The 19,261-nt window shown below is 37.8% G+C and overlaps 1 protein-coding gene across 18 annotated transcripts in view; it reads right to left on the bottom strand.

Annotated features, from left to right (window-relative positions):
- LOC138755231 (lysine-specific demethylase 4C-like) overlaps window positions 1-19,261 on the bottom strand; it is a 417,729-nt gene that overhangs the window by 304,582 nt on the left and 93,886 nt on the right. For 16 of the 18 annotated variants that reach the window (XR_011352148.1, XM_069920849.1, XM_069920842.1 and 13 more), the window contains 2 exons: window positions 13,604-13,707; window positions 6,525-6,662 (listed from right to left, as the gene is read on the bottom strand). Coding sequence is in view for 16 of the 18 variants with exons in the window: in XM_069920849.1 (XP_069776950.1) it covers window positions 6,525-6,662; window positions 13,604-13,707 (242 nt within the window). In the remaining 2 variants the exon portion in view is untranslated. Of the gene's footprint in view, window positions 1-5,317; window positions 5,413-6,524; window positions 6,663-13,603; window positions 13,708-19,261 lie in introns of those variants that run through there. The other 2 variants (XM_069920969.1, XM_069920946.1) reach the window with 2 other exon arrangements.

Here is a 19,261-nt window from a genome sequence, read left to right as displayed (position 1 = left end):
ATTTGTTAAAAGAAGGAAATTAACTTTGTTACATTATCTGCTAATGAGTATAATACATTTAGTACAGTTATTTTATACACTGAAAAAGCATTTGATAAACTTGAATGTTTTTTTTTAATTTAAAGTCTTTAAGTAAATTTGGAATAGCACCCACATCTATAGATTGGATCAGAGCTCTATATAATAAACCTAAAGTAAAAATTATTACAAATGGACAAATATCAAAATTTATTTTATTGATTAGACAAGGATGTCCATTGTTTCCTTCATTATTTATTTTAGCAAAAGAGTCTTTGGCAGAATTAATTAGGCTTGATAACGATATTAAAGGTTTTAAAGTAGACAGCAAAGAGCATAAGATTAATTTATTTGCAGATGATATTACAATGTATTTGAACCAGAAAAGCCATTAAGTAAATTGTATTTAAGATTACAAAAATATGGTGTAGCATCAGGCAATAAAATAAATTGTGATGAAAGTGAAATAATGCCTATAGTAAAGGTGGACTTTGAGCAATGTAAAAAAGGACAAATTAAGTGGCAGAGAGATGCAATTAAATATTAGGTATTAAAATTGATAACAAGGTAAATGATTTAATTAAATTGAATTATTCCCCATTGTTTAAGAAAGTAGAAGAAGATTTACAGAAATGGAAGAAACTACCTATAACAATAATTGGAAGGGTTAATTGTATAAAAATGAATATATTCCCTAGAGTACAGTATTTATTTCAAATGCTACCTATATTTATACCAACAAAATTTTTTTCAGGATCTAAATATGTCAGGAAATTTATTAGGAAAGAAAAATGGCAAGAGTTGCATAAGACAAAAGAACATGGACATTTGAATTAGGAGGACTACAATTACCAAATATTTTTAAATTATTACAGAGCAGGACAATTGAGGTTTCTCTCTACATTTTTTCCCCAAGAGGGAAAAATACCAGCATGGATTTATATAGAAATGAATAAAATAGGAAAAGACAAGTGAGAAAATTTTATATACAAGTGGAATTATAAGCTTTTATATTGGAGATCGAGATATTCCTTTGTTAAAACATCCTTTACAAATATAGAGTAAAATACATTTAGAAATGGGAATAAGACATTTTCAGATACCAGGAATGATATTGAGTCAGAATCAACATTCCTTTTACAATAAATAATCAACTTTTGATATTTTGTTTAACAAAGGAACTAAGACAATAAAAGATTGTTTTCAAGGTTCAGCTTTAATGACATTTGAGCAATTGAAAAACAAGTATGGAATACAAAACAATATAATATTCTCTGATTTTCTGTTAAAGGAATATAAGAGAAAATGTAGGTCCAGATTTAATATTACCTGAACAAAGTTATTTGGAATAATTATTAATATTAAAAAGCTTATTTCAATTATGCATACTAATTTGCAAAAAGGAATGTATAAACCAGGAATTCATAAGACAAGACAAAGATGGGAGAAAGATTTAAAAATAAATATTCAAGAGGAAACGGTTCGAACTTTGTCAGAATAGGATGACTAACACAATTAATATTAAATTTATGATATAATTTTTTTTTACATCAACTAAATCTTACTCCACAGAAATTAAATGGATTAAATTCTAATTTTTTTCAGATAAATGTTTTAGATGCAATTAAAAGGTAGGTATTTTTCTACATTCTATTTGGAAATGTGCAGTTGGATAATCATGTTGAGGTACTTTGGGGGACATCCGATGCGCTCTAGGTCGGGTCAGATACAGCAATGAGCTCTCTGAACCCTTCTCCATTAACAATGGCGTGAAGCAAGGCTGTGTTCTCGCACCAACCCTCTTTTCAATCTTCTTCAGCATGATGCTGAACCAAGCCATGAAAGACCCCAACAATGAAGACGCTGTTTACATCCGGTACCGCACGGATGGCAGCCTCTTCAATCTGAGGCGCCTGCAAGCTCACACCAAGACACAAGAGAAACTTGTCCGTGAACTACTCTTTGCAGACGATGCCGCTTTAGTTGCCCATTCAGAGCCAGCTCTTCAGCGCTTGACGTCCTGCTTTGCGGAAACTGCCAAAATGTTTGGCCTGGAAGTCAGCCTGAAGAAAACTGAGGTCCTCCATCAGCCAGCTCCCCACCATGACTACCAGCCCCCCCACATCTCCATCGGGCACACAAAACTCAAAACGGTCAACCAGTTTACCTATCTCGGCTGCACCATTTCATCAGATGCAAGGATCGACAATGAGATAGACAACAGACTCGCCAAGGCAAATAGCGCCTTTGGAAGACTACACAAAAGAGTCTGGAAAAACAACCAACTGAAAAACCTCACAAAGATAAGCGTATACAGAGTCGTTGTCATACCCACACTCTTGTTCGGCTCCGAATCATGGGTCCTCTACCGGCACCACCTACGGCTCCTAGAACGCTTCCACCAGCGTTGTCTCCGCTCCATCCTCAACATCCATTGGAGCGCTTACACCCCTAACGTCGAAGTACTCGAGATGGCAGAGGTCGACAGCATCGAGTCCACGCTGCTGAAGATCCAGCTGCGCTGGATGGGTCACGTCTCCAGAATGGAGGACCATCGTCTTCCCAAGATCGTGTTATATGGCGAGCTCTCCACTGGCCACCGTGACAGAGGTGCACCAAAGAAAAGGTACAAGGACTGCCTAAAGAAATCTCTTGGTGCCTGCCACATTGACCACCGCCAGTGGGCTGATAACGCCTCAAACCGTGCATCTTGGCGCCTCACAGTTTGGCGGGCAGCAACCTCCTTTGAAGAAGACCGCAGAGCCCACCTCACTGACAAAAGGCAAAGGAGGAAAAACCCAACACCCAACCGCAACCAACGAATTTTCCCTTGCAACCGCTGCAATCGTGTCTGCCTGTCCCGCATCGGACTTGTCAGCCACAAACGAGCCTGCAGCTGACGTGGACTTTTTACCCCCTCCATAAATCTTCGTCCGCGAAGCCAAGCCAAAGATATGAAAATGTTCAAAATTAGACCCTTTTGGACAGAACTGGGTTTATTTTCGGCAAGAGTTTCCTCAAGATCCAAATATTTTTTACTTGGAAATATTTTTGACACAGAATTGAAATTGAAGTTAAATAAATACAAAAAAGAATTTGTTAAAATAGCCCTAGCAATAGCTAGAAAATGTGCAGGAGTAACTTGGAAAATAAGATGTGTACCGTAAATATTCGTGTATAATGCAAAAAAATTTGTACCGAAATTCGAGCTCAAAGTAGGAGAGTCGCATTATACACAAGGTTATCATTTTTTTTAAATTTTCTGCCACCAGGTTTAAGATTATCAGCAGCCTCCTACATTGACAGCAGCACGACTAGGTTGGTGGGGGGGAGGAGAGAGACGGCAGCGTGACTCGGGTGGCGAGGGGGGAGAGAGACGCCAGCGCAACTCGGCCGGGCGAGGTGGGGGAGACGCTACCGTGACTCGGGCGGGCGAGGGAGAAGAGACACCAGCACGACTCGGGTGGGCGAGGGGGAAGAGACACCAGCACGACTCGTGCGGGTGAGGGGGGAAAGAGACGCCAGCACGACTCAGGCGGGCGAGGGGGGGGTCTTATTATACACAAGGGTAAAAATTTTCTCGCTTTTTCTCCTACAAATTGGGGTGTCGCATAATACACGAAATGCATTATACACGAATATTTACAGTATTTGGGAATGGGTAGATACCCGAAATAGGTAGTTTTATACCACTGGAAAAGATTACATATAATTTACGTAACAAATTTTAAATTTTTCAAAAAATTTAGGAATCATATTTACTAATTAAGAAAGTTAAGATATGTTAGATTTCATATGATAGCTTTATTATCCAGATGTTTTCTTTTTTCTTTTTTTTTCCTTCTGTTCTATTGGGTTGTTTGAGAAAGGGGGAATATTTTTTTTAATTAAGTATTAATTTTTCACCATCTTCGAATAAGGAATTTTCAAAAAAAGAAGGATCTTTTCTCAATTAAATTATCAAGATGATAATTAAGGCTACAAGGATGATAACATTTTAAACAGTTTACTTATGCTCTCAAATTTTATACCCTTTAATTCAGCTCTCAACTCCCGATACACCTTCAATGAAACCTGCATTCCTACTCTGACAAAGGCCACAACTGGATTTTTCTGTTTTCTTTCTATATTTCTGACCATCTGCCTTGAGGTATCACTTTTTTGTTTTCTTACAAGCAAAATGTTCTTCAAAGCTCAAGTCAGCTCTAAAGGTGCAAATTAAAAGTTCTCAATTTTCCTTTTTATCTGGGGCTTGTTCAATCCCATACAACACTCTTAATGGAATGAAAAATAACATTTTTGCCAAACAATTTGTTTCAGGCATAGAAAGCACCTCTAGTCCTTTCGGGCTGTAAGCCCGTGTCCCCCAAATACAACAATTAGGGTACAATCCCCATTCACTTTAGAAAGGTGGGAGGAAATCACAGCACCCAGAGGAAAACCACACAGAAATGGGAAGAATGTACAAGTTCCTTTCAGACAGCACCAGATTTGCACTCAGATCACTGATGCTGTAAGAGCATTGTGCTAACCATGCAGCCCTAAATTCCTCAAGCAATTAAAATAATCCAATTGATATTTTCTTGATGTTGATTAACAATTCTTCAATTATTGTTTGAGTTATAGACAACAGATTATCTGTAATGTTGTACTTCAAAGGTAATAGGCCTTTGAGAACTTTTCCACTGTAAAAAGTCCACAGAAAATTAACAGACAAGTGACAGCAAAGTCTGTCTTATAAAGTCTGTCATATAAAGTATTATTTGAAAAGGTAACTAGGTAAGCAAACTTAAATGTTAACATCTTCTGCAACTGGCACTTTTCCCCATCATAAAATAAAGCTTGAATGATAATAAAGTAGGGAGCTTCAAAATGTAAGAAAATCCATACAGCATTGGCAAAAGATACAATTATTCCTCAAAAGATGCAATTTCTACTTTCCAAAGTTATAAAATAATAGGTTTGAAGCTTGATTTAAATTTGTCAGTTAATGTTTCACTATTATTACATCAATTTCTGAATAATTTAGTCGATTCATTGCTCTGGATGACTGTTTGAAAGTAAAATCACTTAAGTTTTCATGAGGGGATGGAATATTCCTTCAAGGAACAACTTGTTTCAATGCTTTTATGTTCATTAATATGCTCTTGCAAAGAAAGAAAAAAGCTGCAAAGCTCAAGGTTATTATGGTGAATAGCTTATTTGTTGTGCTTTATACTTTATATATTATTCTACATACAGATACAATCATACCATTTCAAATTTGCATAGTTTCAGATTACCAGAGTCTTCAACTTACCTTTACACCTTCCAACTCTTTCTACAGCTTTAACTATACTCTTCTTTCACCCATTCCCAAATCTTTCCTGCCAATGAAGTGTTTTTGATCTAAAACTGAAAGATGCAATTTAGTCCAACCCTTCAAATTATTAGGTCCAATTAACAAAATCAAGCAGTTACCAAATAGTATATGGATGCATGCTGTACATGTTTAACATATACAGCCAATCCCAATGTGCGAATCTGTTTTTGAATGCAACAACCCCTTTCCCCTCGTAGAGGCACCTGACGAAGGGCCCAAGCCCAAAGCAAATTTGTGTATTGCATCCTGCATATTCCTCCATATTAACCTGAAACATATAACACCACCCCCCCAACCATTGGCACAGGCATTAATTGAGGTCAAAATTCAACATGTATGACTTTACATATATTCTTTTTGCCATTTACTCCGAAGCTTTACTGTGAGATGCAACTGGCTACTTAGAGCAAGTGTATTTCTTGCACTAAGCTCCTTATCTTCCTCATTTAATAAAGCACACATATTTAAATGGAAACCGAAAAACAGAAAACAAATCTATCTTCATGCACTATGTATTCCTTGTATTCACCAACATCAAAGAAACCTCAAATTCAAAAGGAAGTGTAATGGTGAAGTTACTGGCAAAATAGCTTCACATAAAAGCATCATAAGTATCGCACCTGTGAATGCAAAAGAGCTTTGAAGATTCTCAAGAAGATCTTTAAAATTCAAATCACCCACCATGCAGGGTATATTATCACCATCTACTCTATTTTTGTTATAGAATGGAGATGAAGCAGTATTATCAATATCTACACTGTAACCAGATCAGAAGCTAAATATTGTTTCATGCTCACATTAACAAAAGTTCAAGGATATCAACTGCATGAGGTACAGTCATGAGAGTGACAAATATATTGCAGGCAATTTCTAATGGAATAATTAATAAAATCAAATACAATGTTTTCCATCGTAGTCCACCACCAATTCAAGAAGAATTCAAAGTTCATTGAATTTCAACAAGGGTGAGCAAGGGCGAAACAAACGTTAAATTAGCACTTTCTTTTCATGCAAATCTGTTCCTTTATTCATAATGATTAAGCTATTTTATAAAATAGTAAATGGTTAATCTGCAGAAAAGAGTTCCACGTCCACCCCAGTTACTTTGAAATATAAAAGAATTCCATTCTTTGCTGTTACTTACTTGTTTAGCAATCTTTCCATAATCAAGCCATCGAATGGTGGCAAAGTTTGTTGACTCAGCACAGTTGAATCCATGATTGAAACCAGCGTGATAGCCATATGGAAAAGTGATCATGAATTGCCCTGCTTCTTGTGTTACCTGCATGAGAGGCATGTACAAATCAACTTAAATTACGAGTTGTAATGTATTTCCAACATTGATTCACAACCAACAGGATATAAACAAAAAGAACTAAATTCATTTTTTTTATTGTAGGAATTTTCACGATCATTTTTCTTGTCATAGATATTGCAACATCTCTGGAAACCGGCATGCTAATTCCTCTAATCGTGAGATACTTCAACCACAACTAGCTGTTGCAAAGTGCTGCACTGATAAACAAGCATTAATGCTTTTATGGTCTTTAATTGCTTGTTGAACTATATTACTTCCACCCAGAGAACAGATGGGGCATTACTTTGAATATTACTTCTGACTGAGTGGCATTCCCTCAGTCTTGGGCTGAACCACACATACATTCAACTCACAGTAAAAAGAACTGTTCAGTTGACAACAGAGATCTTTGAAATCCAGTTTACGGTAATTTTTGTACGTGGACTTCGGAAATCTTCAGTGATGCACATGGTATTTTAGTGGGAAGATGCAAATTGATAGACAAAAACATTTGCGAAGGCTGTTTTTGCAAAACTTCCTAAGCCACTTGGAACTTGCAATAGTCGCTGTTCCTTTAGCACTTTTTTTGGCTTGCTTGTTTCCTGTTCTGATGAAAGGTCATCAACCTAAAACTTTTTTTTGTATAGATTCTGTTTATTCTGCTGAGAATTTCAAGGTCCACCTATTTTTATTCACTTTCTAGAGTACTTCTTCTACCTTCAGGTGTTCCTAACTTCTGTGCAGATTTCCCCCTCTTGTTCTTTGTTCCTTCAACATCTCTGATGGTCTTCCCAGCTTCTCTATTTCAGTCTCTGGTGTTCCATCCTTGTTTCCTCACTGTCTCTACTGCTCTCTCTTACATCTGCACTCCTTTAAAAAAAAATATTACATTTCCTCGTTGTGGTCAAGAGAATAAATACATTCCCATGGTCCAATTAAAAATTAATGAAGGGGGAGCAATGCATCTGTTGAATATTTCCATGCCGTGCTGCATAGCTTCACAACAACCTGATTTGACGATTTAAAAATTTGTTTCTAACAATGAGAAGATGGAGGAAAAAGAGCAACAAATCAAAATATAGCACTTACTAGATTTGGCTGATGGCTACATTGTAGAATGCTGCACGTTTTGATCAGTAAAACATACTATAAAGGATGCAGCAGCTACTGAATGAATGTACTTAAGTATATGACAATAAACTCTTCAATGTACCAATGCAATGACATTGTTACTTGTTGCAGCCTCCCAAGTACATAAAACACACTGATATTAATTGAAGTTTAATTAACACATCAGAAGTGAAACAAAGATAATAAATGTATCAGAACATAAGAAATAGGAGCAGGAGTTGGCCATATGGCCCATCAAGCCTACACTGCCATTCAATAAGATTATGGCTGATATAGCCATAGAATCAACTCCATTTACCCACCTGTTCTGCACAATCCTTAATTGTCCTATTCTGCAAAAGTCTGTCTCAAGTACATTTAATGGGCAGCCTCCACTGCTTCATTGGGCTAAGAATTCCGCAGATTCCCTACTCTCTGGGAGAAACAATTTCTCCTTCAACTTAAATGTGCTCTCCAAATCTTGAGGCTGCCCCCTAATTCTTATATCAGCTGCCAGTGGAAAGACCTCCCCATTTCTATCTTATCAATTCCTTTCATAATTTTGTGTGTTTCTCTAAGTCCACCCCTCATTATTCAGAGCACTAATGAGTAAATCCCCAGGATACCCAATCTCTCTTTCTAAGCTAACTCCTGGAATCAACCTGGTGAATCTTCTCTGCATCCCCTCCAAGGTCACTACATCCCTCATCAAGTAAGGAATCCAGAAATGCATCTCACTTGTACCTTCCACAGTGGTAGCAGAAGCTTCTTTTTTTTTTAAATTCAATCTCTTTGATAATGAATGTCAATATCCCATTTGTCTTCTTGATTATCCGCTGTGCCTGCCAACTTTTTTTTTGTGATTTGTGTGCAAGCTCTGCAGGTTTGCTCTGCACAACACCATGCAACAGTTTTTCACCATTTAAATAATAGTCAAATTTACTAATTTTCCTTCCAAATTGGATGACCCCACATTCACCAACATTGTACACCTTTTCACCCCACTCATTTAACCTATCCATATCTCTCTGCAGACTGTCTGCCCTATTTGCTTTTCCACTCGATTTAGTGTCATCAGGAAGAAAAAAAAATGAATAAATCAAAATCAAAGCATTTCCTTTAAAATTGTTTAAAAATTTAAGAATCTGTAGAAATCATAATCAACAACAATAAATGCATAAAAGGTGCTTTCAATAACTGATGTTTAGTTAGTGGTGCTGAGTTATTAATTAGAAAGTGATTTTGGGGGATCCCGTTATTATAGAATCTCCACTGTTGACTTAGAAGTGTTGGTATTTTTCATCAACTCAACTGTCACCTATTCCTCACTTATTGGATCTCAGCATATTTATATTTAAACACATCTTACAGTCCACGCACTATTTTCAGCCTTGTTACCTTTGTACTGTTATATAAAAATGAAGACAGAAATACGCTTCACTTTAAGCATTTGAATTGGTGATTTAACTTTAATTTTTAGCATCACCATCTTCCCTTCTCCTTCAACACCATGCCAGCCATTTTCAATGGGGCCATATGCTGAAACAAGCCATGAAAGACCTCAACAATGAAGACACTGTTTGCATCCGGTACCGCACAGATGGCAGTCTCTTCAATCTGAGGCGCCTGCAAGCTCACACCAAGACACAAGAGGAACTTGTCCGTGAACTACTCTTTGCAGATGACGCCGCTTTACTTGCCCATTCAGAGCCAGCTCTTCAGCGCTTGACATCCTGTTTTGCGGAAACTGCCAAAATGTTTGGCCTGGAAGTCAGCCTGAAGAAAACTGAGGTCCTCCATCAGCCAGCCCCCCCATCTCCATCGGGCACACAAAACTCAAAACGGTCAACAAAAGAGTCTGGAAAAACAACCAACTGAAAAACCTCACAAAGATAAGCGTATACAGAGCCGTTGTCATACCCACACTCCTGTTTGGCTCCGAATTATGGGTCCTCTACCGGCATCACCTACGGCTCCTAGAACGCTTCCATCAGCGTTGTCTCTGCTCCATCCTCAACATTCATTGAAGCGACTTCATCTCCAACATCGAAGTACTCGAGATGGCAGAGGCCGACAGCATCGAATCCACGCTGCTGAAGATCAAACTGCGCTGGATAGGTCACATCTCCAGAATGGAGGACCATCGCCTTCCCAAGATAGAGTTATATGGCGAGCTCTCCACTGGCCACCGAGACAGAGGTGCACCAAAGAAGAGGTACAAGGACTGCCTAAAGAAATCTCTTGGTGCCTGCCACATTGACCACCGCCAGTGGGCTGATATCACCTCAAACCGTGCATCTTGGCGCCTCACAGTTTGGTGGGCAGCAACCTCCTTTGAAGAAGACCGCAGAGCCCACCTCACTGACAAAAGACAAAGGAGGAAAAACCCAACACCCAACCCCAACCCACCAATTTTCCCCTGCAACCGCTGCAACCGTGTCTGCCTGTCCCGCATCGGACTTGTCAGCCACAAACGAGCCTGCAGCTGACGTGGACATTACCCCTCCGCGAAGGCTTCCCTAGGGGCTAAAGCATATGGGGGGGGGGGGGAAGACAATGACTGAAATGATATAATATTTGTCATGTTGTTTATGTAGTTGATAGAAAAGTATGAAAGAAAGCAGCTAGACTGCTTCATAGGGAAGGGGGCCCATCAACTTTGACCACAGTCCTAAGGAGGCCATAGCCAAAAAAAGGTTGAGAATGACTGCATCTGTCAAAATAAACCAATTGCTTTTAAGGATACAATTCTATCGCATATATCTTGTCATGTAGGAGAGAGAATATTGTGATTTGTTTTTAAATCAAAGGTATTCCAGCAAAAAGTAAAAAATATTTCCAAATAAATTCATTTCAGTTGTCTTCTCACAATTCTCTCCCTCTTCAAAAATCTATTTGACTATCTTTTCCATCTATTTACACACACACACACACACATATATATATATATATATATATATATATATAACACCCGATTTTTAGGCCAAAAAAAAGTGGACTAGACTATTACACGTTATCAACAATTTTATATATATATATATATATATATATATATATATATATATTATATATATATATGTATCTCTCTCTCTCTCTCTCTCTCTCTCTCTCTATTTATTTATTTATATACATACATATTTATTTATTTATTTATATACACACACACATATATATATATATATATATATATATATAAATCGCTCCCTGGATATTCCACAAATCCTTGGCTAAAACAAACATGCATGCCAGATCATTTAGCAAAGCCAGGATTTTTTTACTTTTTCCATTTTCTTTCAGTACTGGCAAAAAATACATACTTAAAGAAAAGCACAGCTCTACACATGTGCAGCATCTTATAATTGCCAGATTCTATGGATAAAGAAGACTTCAGTCGATAAATTTTGCATGTGGTTTTACCACTAAAAACTTAATTTCACAGATGCCAAACATGACATCTTTTGTTCAAGATTCCACATATTCATAATATTGCATAATTTAACATGTTGGTTTGTTTCATATTTAGCTTCAAATGTACATTGAAAACAACTTACTTAGTAATTCACCAAATGTAAAACTTTAATCACAAGATTCAAGGCAAAACTCTTGCAAAATTTTAAAACTAAATAATTGGTAATAAATTGGCACACTAATACTAAAAGTACAGCAAGCAATTTTATCTCATTGACATAAAATACACACAAAAACATGATGCAACTACAACATAAGGCACAAGCCATTTTCAGTTATAGTCCCTTCACCCCAACTCATCCGTGCGAACCAAAATGGCTTCTGGTTGAGTTTAATTTGCCTGCATTTGGTGCATATCCTTCCAACCCCTTCAGATCTATACATCTATCTTCATGTTTTTTAAATGTCATATCTGTATTCTATAGTTTCCTCTAACACCTCATTTCAGATATGGACACAGAGAGAAAAACTTTCCGCTCAGGTTCTACTTAAATCTTTCTGTTCTTACCTAAAACCTTTGCTCTCTAATTTGAGAATCATCAAGAATTGCCAATAGCAGTGCTTGAATAATTTTAAACCAAATCTTAGAGAATGTAAAAGTCAATGCTCATTTATCCATGAAATTATGATTTTATCACCTCACTAATTGAATTCTAATAATTTAAAGGGTTCAATTATTTTGTATCAAATTAGTCAGCAAATTTTGGATTTGAAAGAAGACGAGAAACCAAAAGGAATAATGAACATTTTCTAAATTAAAAAAAACACATTCTTTAGCATTTCCAGTTGAAGCTGCAAAATTCAGCCATATTTGTGCAAGAAACCTGAATCAAGTTATATTAGAAATTACGGTTGAAACCCAGAATTCTAAAAAAAATTGAAAGCAACATATATGGAATAATAATTACGGTTGAAACCCAGAATTCTAAACAAAAATTGAAAGCAACATATAAGGAACAATAATAATAAGAAACAATAATAAATCACATTATTAGAATAACAAATATATATTGAAAATGTAAGAAAAACTAAAACCTCAAAAAATCTACTAACATACATTAAAAAAAACCCTAACCACTGCCCCCTCCCCCCCCACCAATTCCAAAATTTTTGACTTTCAACATGGAGTGTGCCTGTCCTTTAAGTTGAGGAAAATACTGTTCAGAACATTTTGCTAAAATAGCTAATTTTCCAAGTATCACTATCCCACATATTAACTGCAACAAGTAATCATTACTTCCAAGTTAATTTATCATCTGATTGTACAAGCACAACACAATAAAACAGTATTCAAACAAAAAACACCCGATTTTTGGTCCAAAAAAAAGTGGGCTAGACTATTACACGTTATCAACAATTACATGAGTGTATTTACATATACACAAATTAACTGAAGTAGACATATATTGAAACATTTACACTCATAATGACCATTCTCTGATTGGGATTTCTGAACTCTATTATGTAATACATATTACCTATGGGACTACGAACAAAAAAAGTTTTGGATTTTGGGTTTTTGGATAAGGGGTACTCAACCTGTAGAAATATTAAAATAAATATTATTGTTCAATAAATAGTTGAGTCATGGAGGGTTTGTACAAGCAGTTCAGTCATTCAGTAGTCTCACTGCCTGTGAGAAGAAACTATTTCTCAGCCTGGTGGTTTTGTTTTTGAATCACCGGTATCTCTTTCCCAATGGGAGTAACTTGAAGATGCTGTTTGTAGGGTGATAGAGGTACTCACTGATTTTCTGAGTTCTCTTTGGACAACAATCCTAGTAAATCCCATTGACTGGAAGACCCCAGTGATCCTTTCTGCTGCTTTTATGGTCCTGTGGATTGACCTCCGATTTAATACTCTACGTACGACAAACATTCAACAACAGCCAGGACACTCTCGATAGAGCTCCTGTTGAAAGTTGACAGGATAGTTGTTGGTAGTCTTGCCTGCCTCAGTCTTCTCAGGAAGTTCCACCTTCCTGACAGGTAAAGAGATGGTTTGTGTCCAGGATAAGTCACTTCTTAAGTGAACTCTGAGGAATTTGGTGCTCACTACTCTCTCCATTACTGAGCACTTTGCAACAACTTGTTTATAATCCAACATGAAGGAAATATGTATCCTTAAATTTGGATACAAATTAAAACATTATTCACAAGACTTATTTACACATATTACAATTTAAATGTTTCTTATAAAGAAAAGGCAGTTCATCTTTCAAGAAAGCAAATTAGAAGTCACTGTTTGCTTGTCCAATTCCACAATAATGGAAGTAGAAATAATTGTAAAACACTTCACAAAATGGATTAGTTTCTGCTATATCTATGAATACATTTTTATTTCACTACCTTGTCAAAAGGAATTCCATACTTCTTTAATATTGATGGAGATATAAGGGTCATCTTGTGGCGTAGGAAAGCATCACAGCCTTGGGAACTACTCGGAAAGAAACCTGTAACAAATATTTCACAAAACATAAATTAAATAGCAGCATTAAGTTAATCTTTGCATAAATGAGGAAAGTCTAATTTAAAACCTGTCTTTTGCTGGGGCTGATGTCAGTAACTAATGGCAACTCTTTCACTGGTTCTGACCTGTGGAGAACAAAGACACAGTAGCTTCCCTGCGAGGTCCAACCAACCAGTTCTATTGCTGTTGGCTGCATACAGGCTTTAAACAGTCTGCTAAAAGAGCTGACAGTGGTTTATTTTAAAATCCAATGACCTCAGGGTCTGGGTCAAAGATGGCAGCACTTGTACTCAGCAGCAGCCCCAAATTTGATGCAGACTCTGGGGAAACAGAGGACTGGCACAGGAAACTAGAAAATGGGGAGATCACCTCCATTTGAGAAGAAGATGACCCATGGGAAGGTGACCACAGCAGCAGGCCAGCCAGGAGCTCTTAGGCTAAAGAACACAGCCAGCGGTGTTCGAGGTGAGGAACCCACCCACGCTGCGGACTGTTGGTAATTCAAGGTAAAAAACCCACCCAGGCTGCGGGCTGCTTGCAATTGCGGTCGAGGGACTCACAACAGGCTGAGGACTGCTGGAGCCTGGCTCGAGACTAGCTGAAGGGGTGCCAGGTATTGGAAATGGGACACGAGAGGATGTCAAGGGCTTCTTGATCATGTTGGAAGTTTGAATCTGGAGCTTAGGTTGCTGATGGTTTGGACTGAAGGCTGTATGGCTGTGGAGGGTGTGGGAGAGCAGAAGGCGTAACATGGACACAGTGACTCCAGAACCATAGAATACTACAGCACAGAAACTGGCTCTTTGGCCATACTAGTCTGTGCCAAACTATTATTCTACCTACTCCCACTTACCTGCACCCCAAACATAGCCCTCCATACCCCTCCCATCCATGTATCTGTTCAAATTCTTCTCAAATGTTAAAACTGAGCCTACATTCACCACTTCAGCTGAAAGCTTATTCTAACTCCCCCTTATGTTCCCCTAAATCCTTTTCCCTTTCACCCATGTCTTGTTTTTTGATGCTCTTTCTCGGTCTGTAAAGGACATAGGGCAACTTCTGCTGATAGCTCATCTTTGTCTGACTTAAGACTACAGGAAATTTTGTTTAATATTACATATTCTGTCTTATTACATGACAATAAAAAAATCTTGAATCTAAGTGGACGTTAAATTGGAAGTGGGTCAAGGTAGGACACATGGCTATGGAAGTGAGTCTGGGTGCCCTCTGACCCTCCTGATCCCTCCACCTTCTGATCTACCCTATTCTTCTCCCCTGACATCTTCCACCCCACTGTTTCTCCCCCCCCCCCCCCCGCCACCAACACTGATCTTACCCTCGTGGAGACAAAACATTCTATCCACAGTGGAGGGTCACCTTTGTCCAAACATCAACAAGTTCTGCGCATGCCACTATACTAAACACTTCTTCTTCCACTGATCCCTTTCTGTGCCTATTTCTTTCCCCTGATTCCACTCCCCACGACATACCCCTTTGCTGCCCCCTCCCAGCATTAAATAGTTTTACTCCTCCGGTAACCTCATTCCAGCCTTCTGCCGCAGAGATATCAACTATCTCGACTTCACCACTGCCCTCACTTATTCTAATCTCACCCTCTCGGAATTTTATTCCCTCCACTCTCTCCGCACCAATCCCAAGCTCACCATTATCCGCATTTAAGGGTGGTGCTGTTGTGGTCTGGTGCACTGGCCTATATGTGGCCGGGCCAAACAAAAACTTTTAGACACCTTCTCTTACTTACCCCTTCAACAGGACCCCATGATAAAGCTCACAAAAACTAATTTAAAATTGCAGGTTAAAGAAAGGAGAAACAAAAATAGATAACACTCAATCAGCACCTGTTCCAATAGAGTCCTTCACCAAAAACATTAACACTGCTTCTCTTTCTACAGATAATGCATGAACCAAATGTTTCCAGCATTTTATGTTTCTGTGAGAATAAATTTATTCTGAGTAGCTTCACCATGACTGCTACCAAGTGGATTAAGTTCAAGTGACCAAAGACACATTTTTAAATCTACATCATATTTCTGCATCATTCTGCTTCCAGTGGGTGAAATATTCTTCCTGAAATGTAGTGCCCAGAACTGATCACACTATTTTGTGTCTTTCACAAATAACATCCAGCAATCAATTGTCTTTTTGTACCTGCACATGAAATTTTAATTTTCTACATAAATGGATATCTACTGCTTTTAGCTTTTCTAAAGTGTTCTGCATTACACTTCCTTTTTAAACATCATCTTCTTATGTTTTTCTTCACTCTTGTGAATTTTGAGTTAATTATTAGGACCAAAGTTCAACCTGCATATCTTGCTGCACTAGTATTTCCACTTTTGAGTGTTTTAATTCCTTTCTGTCCTTACTTCATTTTATTTGTCAATAGCTCCTTTTGAAGAAGAGGCACTTGAGAGGCATAACATTTAATTTTGAAACTTCCGTTGCTCTTCTATAATTTTACTTATCTGCAATTTTCTCAGTTTATGGTCAACTGTTGTTAACTCATTAACAGGCCCATCAAGCCTACAAGCCATTCAATAAGATTATGGCTGATATAGCCATAGAATCAACTCCATTTACCCACCTGTTCTGCACAATCCTTAATTGTCCTATTCTGCAAAAGTTTGTCTCAAGTACATTTAATGGGCAGTCTCCACTGCTTCACTGGGCTAAGAATTCTGCAGATTCCCTACTCTCTGGAAGAAACAATTTCTCCTTCAACTTAAATCTGCTCTCCAAATCTTGAGGCTGCCCCCTAATTCTTAAATCAGCTGCCAGTGGAAAGACCTCCCCATTTCTATCTTATATAGTCTTAACTATATTGAACCTTGGTTTTACATTGTATTTTTACATTTTTAAAAGGCCAACGTAAGAACATCATTCAAGAGGATGAGCCCTCCCAAGGCATCAACCCCTGAAGGCGTACCTGGCAAAGTACTAAAAATCTGTGCCAACCAACTAGCCTAGGAGTGTTCATGGACCTTTTCAATTTCTCACTGCTGCTGACAAGAGTTTCCCACCTACTTCAAAAGGGCATCAATCATCCCAGTGCCCAAGAGCAGAGTGAGCTGCCTCAACAACTATCATCCAGTAGTACTAACATCTACTGAGATGAAATGTTTTGAGGTTGGTCATGACCAGAATTAACATGTACCCAAGGACTGGATCCACAGCAATTCGCCTACTGATACAATCGTACAACAGCAGATGCAATATCACTAGCTCTCCACTCAGCTCTGGAACACCTAGACAACAACTTGTATATCCAGCTGCCCTTCATAGATTATACCTCAGGCTTCCACACCATTATATCCTCAGTGCTGGTCAACAAGCTCCAAACCCTGGGCCTCCCACACACCCCCCCCCCCCCCACCCCAACCACTTGATCCTTGACTTTCCCATAGGAAGACCACAATCAGTACAAATTGAAAACAATGTCTCCTCCTCACTGATGATCAACACAGGTGCACCTCAAGGATGTGTGGTTAGCCCAATGCTCTACTCACTCTACATCCATGACTGTGTGGATAGGCATAAGTCAAATACAATCAACACATCTGCCAATGACACCATGGTAGCAGAATCACAGGCAGCACTGAGAAAGTATCCAAGAGGAAGATAGATCAGCTCCTTGAGTGGTATCAGAACAATGACCTTGCACTCGACTTAAATGACTTGTGCATTATGTTAGCAAAGCCAAGGAGATGATTGTAGACTTCAGGAGGAAATCAGGAGAACATAAACCAGTCCTCATTGAGGGGTCAATAGTGGAGAGGGTCAAGAACTTCAAAATCATGGGTGTCAACATCTCTGAGGATCTGTCCTGATGCAGGCTCCATGTTGATGCAGATTTATTTCAATTGTTATTAGAGGTTAATTCACTTATGGATTCTTATTCAAGTCCAATTCATCATTCATTATCAGATTTAAGGTGACTTGATTGAAAGTTATGTTCCCGCATAAAACTGTCCTGAATACATTGAGAACAAAATACAATTACTTCAATATCCCAAAGTCTATAGAAAAATACTAACTGAAAAATCTGTCATTGCAGTGTTCATAGTTGGTTACATAATACGCTGCCTTGCATTAAATCCATATCACTTAACTGAGGAAAATGCTTGTTTGCTAATAACAAAGCAAGTCTATGTTAAGGCCAGACTGTTCAGGAATGATCTGAAAACTCAAAGATAAGAGAGAGGCTGCTGGTCATAAAACAGTTTTTCATATAATGATTTTATTCATAAATTTGGAGTCTGCAAATACTCTGACCCCAGAACACGTATACTGTAAATGACCATTTTTAGACCTTGCATTTAATAGAAGAACAAAAGGACACCAAGTGAAAGAAAAATGCAAAATGGACAACCAATTTTTTATATGCTAAATTTCCTGGTAAGTGCTCATTCATTCCGAGGATGCACTGCTTCAGCAGGATACAGAAACACGGATGTGAACAATAGAATGGGTTAATTTGTGACTACTCAACTTGGATAGTAAATTAGCAGAGAAGATATTCCACTTGTTACACTACCAACATAGAGGTAACCAAGAAGTCTGCAGGTATTGGAAAAATGGAGGAACACACAAAGTGCTGGAGGAACTCAGCAGGTCAAACAGCATCCATGCAAAGCAATACAGGCAAACCCCACTTTACGCAATTAATTCATCCCAATTTTACTCATGCAAGACAAATTCGCGTTAAGCAATTAATAGAATCAATAGGAATAATTACAATGAAAACCCATCCTTTCAGATCATCCATCCAACTTATAAAAAATGTGTATTAAAAACAACTTTTAGCTCCAATATAATGCCAAAACTGTTAAAGTTAATAAAATAATTGTGATATTTTTAATCTATTTCATAATTACATCATAACTAAACTTTGCCCAAAATTAACTGCAGAGATTTTGATTTTTTTCCTCATTATACAATTGCCTTTCTAAATTGCAGCGGACTTCCATGCTTCTTTCCATGTTAGGATCGACATTTAGATAAAAATCCTTGGCAGCTTCAGCAAGTTCAAATCCTTTTTGAAACATTTCTGGAAATTTTGTAGCAGCATTTTTATCAGCGCAAGCAGCTTCCCCTATAATTCTTACTTTGTGTAATCCTGTTCGATGTTTAAAGCAGTCAAATCAACCTAAACCTGTAGCAAAAGTTTCTGCAGCCCCTTGAAATTTACTTTCTTTAAGCATCAAAAAAATGCTTTTAAGTTTTGCTTTGAATGTTTTTTTGTATAAAGTGGTATTCGGTTTTGGTTACAATCTTCAATCCAAGGATGAAGTAGCCGTTCCATTTCAATCATTAATGGACTTCTGTTTTGGGTAATTTGAAAGCTTACAGAAACTGATGCAACTTGTTCTTTATATTCTTGCTTCTTACTTAAATTTGTGTGTACCATTGACTCATTATAGCCCAGACCGTATATGATTTTCACATTGTTGGCACCATCTTCATGTCATTTAATAACTTCAAGTTTTTCTTCTAGAGTAATTCCTTTTCTTTTCATT

The sequence above is a fragment of the Narcine bancroftii genome, chromosome 1 (assembly GCF_036971445.1).
Source record: "Narcine bancroftii isolate sNarBan1 chromosome 1, sNarBan1.hap1, whole genome shotgun sequence".
Taxonomy (NCBI): domain Eukaryota; kingdom Metazoa; phylum Chordata; class Chondrichthyes; order Torpediniformes; family Narcinidae; genus Narcine; species Narcine bancroftii.
The sequence above is the reverse complement of the archived record's forward strand: the minus strand, read 5'-3'. Positions and strand labels throughout refer to the sequence as shown.